This window comes from Pangasianodon hypophthalmus, chromosome 16, assembly GCF_027358585.1.
Source record: "Pangasianodon hypophthalmus isolate fPanHyp1 chromosome 16, fPanHyp1.pri, whole genome shotgun sequence".
NCBI classification, from domain to species: Eukaryota; Metazoa; Chordata; class Actinopteri; order Siluriformes; family Pangasiidae; genus Pangasianodon; species Pangasianodon hypophthalmus.
Genome location: NC_069725.1, coordinates 5,649,203 through 5,661,020, shown reverse-complemented (window position 1 = coordinate 5,661,020; position 11,818 = coordinate 5,649,203). Strand labels below are relative to the sequence as shown.

General features: G+C 35.6%; 1 protein-coding gene across 1 annotated transcript; it reads left to right on the top strand.

Annotated features, from left to right (window-relative positions):
- The first annotated feature begins 2,207 nt into the window (after nt 1-2,207).
- On the top strand, nt 2,208-3,965 carry sst7 (somatostatin family member 7). The gene is made up of 2 exons (XM_026920350.3): nt 2,208-2,903; nt 3,345-3,965. The coding sequence occupies exons 1-2, from the start codon at nt 2,802-2,804 to the stop codon at nt 3,570-3,572; spliced, it is 330 nt and encodes a 109-aa protein (XP_026776151.1). The 5' UTR covers nt 2,208-2,801; the 3' UTR covers nt 3,573-3,965.
- Nucleotides 3,966-11,818: the final 7,853 nt, after the last annotated feature.

Genomic DNA, 11,818 nt, shown 5'->3' with positions numbered 1-11,818 from the left:
AAGTCAAGTGTAAACTTCTAGACTAAACTGTAGGCTTTTCTCAACAGAAGTAGGTGGTGTTTTTTTTACATCCACGTGATGGTGTGATTCAGAAGTGGTCAATTGGCATGAATTCTTCAAACACACTCCATCAGAAGCAAGAGCATGTCGGCACTATATTAATCTCAGCAGAGCTCTAGGGCCTGAAGTCAAGCTGCTGTGAAAAATGGAAAAGCCTCGAATATTAGCTCTCAGCTCCACAAGCTCAGCTTGGGCTCGACTTGCGCATTTAACAACACGTTTACTAACACCAAATCAGCTTTGTGCATTACGTCAAGTCTATCAGGATGGTGATCACTGAATGAGAAAAAAGTTAGTTGCAGTCAATTCCAAAATTATTGGCACCCATTTAGTAAATGATGAAAAACACATTACGAAATGCATATTCAGTAAAATATAGTATAAAATTTAAACATATATCAAAGCTGTATAGTTGTATTTCATTTACTGGAACCCCTACAAGTAATATTCACCGAGACTGCTCCTGGGAAGAATAAACTGACTGAGGATAACAGCACAGAGTCTTTTCCTGTAATGGTGTTGATTTGGGTTTATGCTTTACATCAATATTTTCTAAAAACGTTCCACCTATTTCCAGATCTTACGCACATTTTGGTTTAAAATATCCTGGTTGTTCTTTTTTGTGACTATTTTGCGCAACACTTCCAAACCTGTGGTTATGAAAGTGGCATTTTATGATTTTGTAACTGAACAACCACAAGAATGAACTAAACTGTGCAGCTGTGATTTATAGGCTCTTTCCCCTCCTTCACCATCTTCACTGTGTTTGATTGTAATTTTAACTACTTTTGTATTTTTTAATCAACTACATGACTTAAAAGTTCAGGTCTATCTACTGGATATCTACTGAAAGCTATTTTTTATTTCTATTGTGTTGGATGATGAATGGATTTTACATGTGTGCAACTTCATATTTGATCAAGCGCAACTGGCAATTAAGAGCAATTATTATTTTTGCATTGATTTGCATTACTTTTAAAGTATTATTTGTCAATGATTTATTTTATTTTATTTTTTAAAGAAAGTAGCCTACTATTACTAGAAAGAAACATTTTTATGAGAACAAAAACATGTGCCCTATTTTCCTGAGGGGTGCCATTAATTTTGCAGCTCTGTGTCAGTTCTCTGGATTGACCACCTGGTACCTACCACATACAAGAAGTAATGTTGAGGATGGTTGACTTTTTGTCTGTTTTGATGTTGTTTATGTATTTATTTAGAAATTACACTAATATCCTATTATGCAAGAGCTCATCAGCAATCTCTTTTTGTGACATTTCACATTGTGATATTTGCATTAAGCACTCCAACAGCCTGGTCTTTTTTTTTTTTTTAAACCAAATCTAAATGCACAGATCAGATATTAGCACACACATACACAAAAAACTTTTAAAAAGGCTTAAAATGTAAAAGCACAACAGAAGTTTTGCATTTCCCCAAAAACATTGATGCCCAAGTCTCACCCTCATTTCATTGGATAATGTCACCTGGATACTGTAGATTTGTACCTAAGAACTGCTGCTGTAATCATAAAGACTGTCGTTTGCTCATCCCAGGACTCAGTATGCTCATACCGAACATCCTTTCAGCATCCTTTCCTTATAGTACACAGGTGTAGAAAAGTGATTTAGAATCCCACAATCCAGTGACACCCAGAAGAGGATGGGGTCAATTTTGTGTCTGGTTCCTTTCAAGGTTTTCTTCCTCGCATCATCTCAGAGAGATTTCCTCCTCACCGTTGCCTCTGGCTTGCTCATTACGGATCTAAATCTACATCCAGAACTCTGTAAAGCTGCTCTGTAACAATGTGTATTGTTAAAAGCGCTATACGAATAAAACTGAATTGAATTGATCGTGGTACATACCCGTGGTCCACTGATGAAACTCTTCTTAATTCAATGTACAATTATATTATTTGTTGATTGTAAATGATCATCTGCTTGCACATAGATTGTTCTGTTTCATTTGAGTTATTTTCAGGCTGAGGACCCTGTTATTATCTTTTTTCCCCCACAATAATACCGATAACCGAGCTATCTCAGGTGTCAGACAGTTCAATAACAGCCCGTGAACACACAGGAGGAATAAGAATCCTAAACGCAGGGCATAATAATGTTGACAAAAAACCCCATCATAAAACATTAATCAATCGCCTGTAACACTGTGTTTATCTTAATATTATGTATTTACCATATGATATTGGCTGTAAACAGATTAGCTGCTATAATTTAATATTGATTTGTTCAATGTTCTGTATAAATCCGTTTTCCAATCTATGATGTCTGGCATCCTGGTGATGAATTTGTTACACTTAGAGTTAAATGATGCACAGCAGAAGGGCTTTGATAGCATTGCGTAATGAATTTGACTAGGTTGGATTTGTCGTCATTGAATTTTTTCCGCTGTCAGGCCCATTTACGTGGTGGCATGGGCGTTTCACGCCACTGAGATGACGGGTTTGTTAAGAGGTTAACTACTCTGTGCTTTTGTTAGACACTAACCCTCCTACTCCCCCAGCCCCCCTCCCATCATCCACCAAGCCCTGCGTCAACAGGAGCCTGGGGTATATAAGACACAGCCACCTGAATCCCAAGCTCAAGACACTTCAGCAGAGGACCGAAGCATCTTTTGACTCTCGCTGACTTTGACGCAGTCTGAACACTTGTTTGGTGTTTGTGAACTCTGTTTCATCTTCTCTCTCGTTTTTTATTTCTCTCCACTCTCTGAGTCGTCGTGTCAGCATGCAGCTTTTAGCCAGCTTAGTGTCTCTGCTGCTGGTGCTGTACAGTGTGAGAGCAGCGGCTGTGCTTCCAGCGGAGGAAAGGAGTCCCACACACACCAGGGTGAGTCCAAAACACCTGCTGGCTTTTCAAAACTCTATAGCTGCATGAAGCAGATTGTGGATGTGATTCTTTATAATAATAATAATAATAATAATAATAATAATAATAATAATAAATTGTATGTATTGTAATATCATAACTAAATCAATTTTATATTATAATATAATTTTTTTTTCCTAGACTCAAAGCGCTATGGGATTTTCAAAAATGAAGCAAGAATATCAAAGCATAAAAAAATACAGATTAAGAAACAAACACTTAAAATGACGTGTGAAATTGAGTGTCATTTAAAACTATTTGCCTTTCTAGTGACAAAAATAGAAAATCTAAATGTGATTACAAAATGACAAGCCAAGTTTTGGCTTTGGAAACTAGACTCACAATTTATTTTTTCGGGCATTAATTCACTTCTCAATCATTGACCCACTCTGTTCTCCTCAGGAACTGAGTAAGGAGCGAAAGGAGCTGATCCTCAAATTGGTCTCTGGTCTGCTTGACGGCATGGACAACAGCATGCTGGCCGGAGATCTCGTTCCTCTGGAGGAGGAAGAACCCATAGAGTCTCGTCTGGAAGAGAGAGCCGTGTACAACCGGCTAGCGCAGCTGCCCCAGAGAGACCGCAAAGCCCCGTGTAAGAATTTCTTCTGGAAGACGTTCACGTCGTGCTAACCCTATGCTCCGTCCAAATGTTCTCTGCTCCTCCTCAAAACCTCATATGAACTGTGCACACCCTCACTGTACATACCATCGGCGCCGTCCAATGAGGGGTCTTAATGGACTTTACAGATTGATGGCAGACAGATTGTTAAAGATATTGATGATTATATTTATCTATTTATTGCTCTATTGATTTACTATTTATGTATGTTTTTGAACATCTCAAACCAATAAAGCATGGTTATGACATTGGCTTTTGGATAATGGATCTCTCAGTGTCTCAAAGTGTCCAGGTCTTAAGAAAAAAAGCATTAAATCATTTTATCCCAATGGATAAATAAACATCTATGGTGTCTTTTTGTGGAATGTCTGTGAAGGTGTAATAAATATTTCAAGACTTGCTAATTTCTGTATCATTGGCTATACCAGTTACCAAAGTTTTTTTTTATTATTGTGTATGTTTTTTCTTTTTATTTCCTACTTCATTACATTTTTATTACTCCCAAAATTACATTAGTGCTTCAGACCGTTACTAATCGCAAGTGTGTAATCAGTGAATAGGGAAACAAGAGAGTTTCTGTGGCAATCTTTCTTTTTTCCCCTTCTACGTTTCTTCTCACAGATACACTCACTCAGACACACTCATCTCTTACTCATGACAGCGCTATTAAATAAAATGTGTTCTCCTATTTTCATGTCTGTACTTTCAGTCTATAGCTTTTAGAACATCACAAGCCCTGAGTACATCATTTTTCATAACTGCCTCTCAACTATTATAAATCTTGGCAACATTTAAAATGAATAATGTCCTATAATTCATAATATCATATATCAGAATATAACATTTTGTACATTATAGAGGAACCAGCACGCAATATGTTTTAGCAGATATGAAATAACCTCTAAATAATTGCAGGTAATTATATAAGTAAACGTAGAGAGGTAAGTCAGGCTTTATTAAGTCGGCACCCCCAAATCTGTCTCATGCCATTACATCTCTCCTTATGCAATGGCGTGAAATGCAAAGTGTTTACCCAGAGGCTGAGCTGAAGCGATAACATTACTGCCTGAATCACTGCAAGCAAATGACTCATCAGCATGAATCCTCAGCATGTTAGAGAAGTTTTATTCTGGATGGTAAACTTTGTGAAAACATTGATTCAGAAGAAATCTCTCAATATTCGTAATGTAGTGTATAACACATGATGCAACACAAGGGTGGTACACTACATTTCTCCTTATTAACCAGTAAAGTACATCTATTACTACTATATACATCTGTTTATTATACTAACTTGTTATTTGTTTAAATATACTATGACATACTAATATTACTACTACATTACTAATAACCTACTATATATCTGTTACTACTATACATCTGTCTATTAAACTACTTATAATGTTATATATTAATATACATGTATTCAGTATAGTAATTACACTATTATATATAACAGTATTACTCCTATATTACTAATATACACTTATATTGGTCTATTTCTTCTATACACTAATATACATCTTCTGTGTATTACTAGTATACATATACTAATGTATATTTGTCCGTGACTACTACATACTAATATGCATCTGTGTATTACTACTATATTTTAATATAAATATGTCTATTACTACTGTATGCTACTATCATCTATATATATCTACTATATATTAATGACATTAATTTGATGTATATTTGTCTTTGACTACTATATGCTAATATACATCTGTGCATTACTACTATACTGTATACTAATATACGTACTGTATGTTTATTACTAATACTCTATACGGCCAAAAGTATGTAGACGCCCGACCATGACCGCGATATGTGGGCCTTCCCCAAACGTTTGCCACAAATTTGGAGGCACATGATTGTCTAGAATGCCTTTGTATGTAGCATTAGGATTTCTCTTCACTGGAACTAAGGGGCCCAAACCTGTTCCAGCATGACAATGCCCCTGAGATCCATAAAGACATGGTTTGCCAAGGTTGGTTTGGAAGCTCTCAAGTGGCCTGCACAGAGCCCTGATTGAACACGTTTGGGATGAACTGGAACACCAAATGCACGCCAGGCCTCCTCTCCCGACATATTAATGCCATGCCTTTGGAATCGGATGTGTTGGAATCGGCCATATAGTGTATATTTTAATATATCTGTTTATTACTATTATATTATTATTACCACTATATAATTATATACACAAGTCTATTACTACTATATACTATATACTCTATATTATACTATTGCTCCTATATGCTATTATACATGTGCTTATTTCTATTATATACTACTATACATATATCTATTAATACTACATCTGTGTATTACCACTATATGAAATAAAATCTGTGTATTACCACTATATGCTATTATACATTTCTACTCTGTACTAATATACACCTGTGTATTGGTACTATATACTCATGTATGGTACATCTGTGTAACGCTACTATATACTAATGCAGTATTTAAATTAATACATATCAAACTTTGTACATAAGTTTGTGTAAAGCTGCTTTGAGACAATGACCTTTGTAAAAAAGCGCTATACAAATAAAAATGAATTGAATTGAATACTATATACTAATGTATATTTGTCTATGACTACTGTATACTAACATACATCTGGTAATTCTGGACATTAATTACACATTAAAAGCATTTCTAGTGTACAATAAAACATCAATTAAACATACAGCATGAAGTTCTAAACATGCATTAAAATATCAGAACCCATTTAATTATCATATTAAATATCAGTGTCATGAGTAAGACAACTGATTACTTTTAGTATTTTTTTTTTTCTATTCCCACGAGAGAGAAATATAACGTTCTTGGGTTTCTCAGGAAGCAGCGACATCAACTCATCTCTCATGACATCACCTCCGTATCACTGATGCTCATTTACAATCTAAACTGTGCCGATCTCTAGAGTAAGACTTGAGCGTGGCATAAGCAGTTGAGACAAAGCTCAGTGAATTAATGACCCTGAAACATCTGCTCACATGAACATAATAAACCATTCTGTCTGCAACCTCTCAACCTGCTCTTTAAATTTCAGACATTCACAGCTTTCTTCCTTTGTTTTATGAAAATCTGTCCAGACACAGTTCCATTTGTCCCTTGATATTATTACTGGTTAGTCATAACCTACTGTTATTGCCTCAAATATATTGCATCTGTACTGCAATGTCTAAAAACAACAACAACAACAACAAAAAATAGATTTCACATATAATCATATGATCATATGTGACTACGTGAGTAATATGTGAGAAACACATGACGCATTTCAACATGTTTTTCCCTGGAATTACATAGGTATACTCACTATACTCACGTACACCTTTGATAATGATTAAAATATGAAAATAAATGAATCGTGTAAATAAATCACATATGGAATCGTTGGAAAAACTACATGCAAAATCCAAATGTGAAATGTGGCAGTGTGTGAATCATAACGTGAAGTATCTAAAAGCACATGTAAATTCACATCCGAATCATGTGATTATTCACACGGGACACTCCACAGATCTGTTGTTTAAAGGGAAGTACTCTATTTATGATTTCCTGAACCATTCTTTTCTAAGAGTGTGCACTGCACACATTATCAATTGATTTTTTTTAAATTCTGTTATTAATAAAATTATAATAAAATTTATAATAAAAGTAACACCAGGATTTAAGCGGCTATCCAAAAACAAGCAATGTTACATATTCATCAACATATTTTAAGAGTAGGATTATTAAGGAATGCACGATGGGATCAAATTTATTAAAGAAACCCATAGCAGATATTTTTCAGACTTTAATATCCCTGAAAATTCTATGCAATCACATGTAGTCCATAAATAAGACAAGCACCTTCAAAAACTGCAGAAATACACAGGTTGAAAATCTACTGCTGCATGATATTTGAAGGCTCATTGTTATTTTGTTATTATTGCTACATTGTTATTACAATCCAGGTTTTCCTCCTCTGGATTCGGACCTCAGTAATGTAAAAGAGATTTGGTCTGTCACAGCTTAACAGTGAAAAAGGGATGAAATAATACTAATCAAAAGAGGAAGGATCTCAGACGCGTTCTGTTTTTATTTTCAAGGATAATATCTCATCTCTTTTAGCAATTTGATAGATGAATTGATTAAAATAAACATCTTCAGGACATTTTTATCTCAAAGTGCTATGCAAAGTGGAGAAAATGCTGCCCACTCTACAAGTGCCCTGAGCTGCAGTGAGTGAATGTTGAGAAGTACATCAAAGGTTCTGCGTGAAAACTGAAGCGTCAAGCTTTGATGTGGAAGCATGCTGATATCTAACGTAAATTTGAAAATCCCATGTAGCTGTTGGCGTATTTAGTTTTGTTCACATGGAGAAGGTGTGATAAATGCTGCTGACCTACTAATTGCATAAGAACCTAAAATTAGAGGTCCAGTTAAAAGTTGCCTTTTACAATAATGAAGATTGTCACGTGTTACTTTGACCCAACATTTATCATGCTGACGTGATATAGCCATCACACACCTATCCTTGTACGGACCTTCTATTGACATATTCATTAATGCAGCTAATTAATGTTAGGCCTACACATAATTCTAACACTAACCTTAACCTCAGTAACCAAAAGGAAATCTTTTGGCACTTTTAGCTTTTTTTAATTATTTTTTTTATTTTAAATGCTGCAGTTTCCATGGTGGTGGGTAACATGAGACTGACATGATTGATTCTGACGGGACTAAAATGCCAGTAATAATTACATTACTCACCTCCTCATGTAAAACTAATTCAGTCTGAATAGGGCTTAAGGGTACATAGAGAAATTAATACCCATGTAAAAATTTATTTTTGACTCAATATGTATTTTAAGAAGTAGTATTTACTTAACATTAAATGGTTTCCCCAAACAAGTAGCTAATTTAGAACTTAGGAGGAGCAGTTAGGTGCTCCCTCCCTCCCCACCCTCCCACCATCCATCCATCCATCCACCCATTCATCCATCCATTTGTAAACTTTAACATATGATCCTGGGTGAACATCTCTCAAGAGTGTGTATAGCTTCATCAGGAATACTGTTTAGAATTTACACCATAACATATTTTTGATTTTTCTGAACACTTTTCTTGGTCACTGCATAATTCCATAAGTGGAAGTACAAATAAAGAAATCCCTTCTATGAGCAGATATGTCCAAACTTTCCACAGGTAGTGTATTTAAAGTAAGCTCAAATATGTTACTTACAAATATATACATGTACTCTATGTATATAAACCACGTAGTTGAACTTTTAAAGGCTACACTACAGCTCTGTTATATGAAGCTGTTACTCAGCATCTTGTTCGGTATAATCGTGTCTGAAGCGAGAGTAATTGAGGTTTTAATCCTCCTTAAAATACTGTCAGAAATAATGAGAACTGTGTTTGAGCAGCTGCTCACCTGTCAGCCCATATCTTCTCCTTTTTAGCTAACACACAGCACGCACTTCTAGATGAGTAAATGCCAAATGCTCTCATATTTTGGCCTGGGGTAATTTGAGGCAGCGAATTTCACACCTCATTTTTGAGACCGTTTCCTCGAAGAAAACGTGTGAAAAGGCAGGGCACCACCAGGGGCAACTCATTTATTATGATGCTTGTGTTCTGTGCAACTGCAATATGAACTGCGTAAGTGAGAGGAAATTACCTCATAGCTGGCAAATGGATGGTGATGGAAAATGGCACTTGGTTACATTTTTTTTCTTTTTAAAGACTGTGCATTTGTTCGGTTCTGATTCGCTGTCAAATGTAAAGAGCTCTGAGACAACAAATTTTACATATATAAACCCTGGGCTTTGAGAATCCTTCATAATGTGTATACTAATGCCAATACTATCTACACTGCTCAGTGATATTAAAATTTCATTGTGGCTTAATCCAAGCATCAAGTAAAATTTGACTAGTACTGTCAACTGTGCCATTTGTCAGAAGCTATCAACTGGTAACCATGTAGGCTATGTTTTAAAACAAAATCAATTATGTCACTTATATAACATACTGTATATCTCTTGTCTTTTCTTTTTTGTGTGTCTGACACATACAACATCTTAGCACACTTGCACAAATAAAAGTATCTAATATCCAGAGACTTTCTGTGTATGAAAAATGTTTGTAATTAGCCATGAAAATTTCACTGGGTGTGGAAGCTGTTATTACAAAACACAACAGACCAAATCATTTTACAAAACGGGGGAAATATTAACCAGATCTCAACCCACCGACGAGAGGTTTTGAATTGATGTGACAGAAAAAAGACCAATTGAGGAAATATCTTTTAGAAGAATGGCATTCACCCATTCGGTACAGTTCCAGAGACTTGTAGAATTGATATCTAAGAGTATTGAAGCTGATGGTGGCTTGTTGCGGCCCAACAACTTACTAACCCACTATGTGTTGGTTTTTCTTTTAATTTGTCACTTTAACTCTGCCAGATTATGTGATAAATATTTTCCCATTTAACTGAGCACACACTGTATCTGTTTGAACTCTGCCTCTATCCTGATTGGTTGTTGTTTTTTTTTTTTTTTATCTCAGGCAAAAGCTCACTATTATTTTACTATGGAAATTATTTTACTATGGAATATTGCATACGGATCCACAGATACATGAAAAACCCTGCTGTGCATTGAAAGATGATCTCACACCATTATATATGAGTGCAACATTTGCCAACAGTCACTCTATTTGTCATAGTCATAGCTTATTTGGTTCAGTGGTGACATTTGAAGATAGTGGGATGTATTGGACAAACATACAAAGAATGATTAGATGGTACACAAAGTGAGACAGAGAATCCATATAGTTGATATATCTGAGTCATTGTGCAAAAGCGTTCATTGCCCATCACAAAGCAGCATGTGCTAACGGTCTTTCTGCATGCTTTGGCTCATATGTAAGAGTGTAAGCCATACTAACACTAATACAGACTGCTTTTCATCTAAGAAAGCGATTAGACGGGACGCTCAGAATGGGAAGTCAATGTCATGCCAACGTGGCATTACGAGTCGCGGCAACTCAAGCATGCCATACATAGCATAGAATTATTGCTATGAATAATGCACGAACATGAAAGTATTTCATGAAGTATCAGGACATCCTATCCTACATGGAACATGATCAGTATGACTAACAAAAGTCACTAAAACATTGCCTCAACTTCCATCTTCAAGTACTTTTTGGTTATATTTTTTATGAATCTACTGCATAAAATATTCATCAAACAATAAAAAGTATTAACAGCGCATTATTATCGTCTCATGGACATTGTCACACGGACAAATTCAAATTCAACTGTGGTATACAGTCGAGCGCAAAAGTTTGCATACCCTTAGGACAAACTGAACAAGTTTCACAAATTCTTATTCATTCATTATTACAAGCACAAAATGATAGAGAGTACAGTCATGGGGAAAAGTAAGTACACCCTCCTTCAATAGTTGTATTTATCAGGGCCTAAATAACAACTGGTTGGTCCACATCAACTTCTATAAACAAATAAATAACCTCAATTGACAACAAAAAACACAATATATTTCAATATGTAGTCATTTTTTTTTTCCAAAAAATAAACCAACGTTCAGAAACCAGGTAGGAAAAAATAAGTACACCCTTCCTTCTTCCATAATCATTAAGAGATAAATTAGCAGCCAGGTGTTACTAATGAAATGCACAAGATTAGTTAATGATCAAGAAGTGTGACTACCTCTCTAAAAGCAGAACTTTGGGCATGTGTGTTTGGTGTTATGGAGCACTCAGGGGCATCTGAGTGCTCCAGTGGGCGTCCCAGCAAAATCAGTCCGAGGTCAGACCGTTTAATGCTCAGAGATACAAAAAAAAAAAAAAACTCAAAAGCTACATTATGTGATCTACAGGCCTCTGTAAGCATAGTAAATGCTTATGTTCAGGACAAAAGGAGGGTGTACTTTCTTTTTCCCATGTCTGTATGTTAAGATAAATAATTAAAACAATATTTTTACTGCGTCCAACCTCTGTACACAAGTGGTTTGGTTGCACTTGTCTCCTTAGCGTGAAGTGTCACTACAATTTTTTTGATTGATCAGCTATGATGAAACATTTCTCTCCTGATGGGAGTGGTCTCTTCCAGGATGACTCCGCCCCATCCACAGGGCAAGAGAGGTCACTGAATGGTTTAATGCGTATAAAAATTAAAGCATTTAAATTATAAATCATATGCTATGGCCTTCCCAGTCATCAG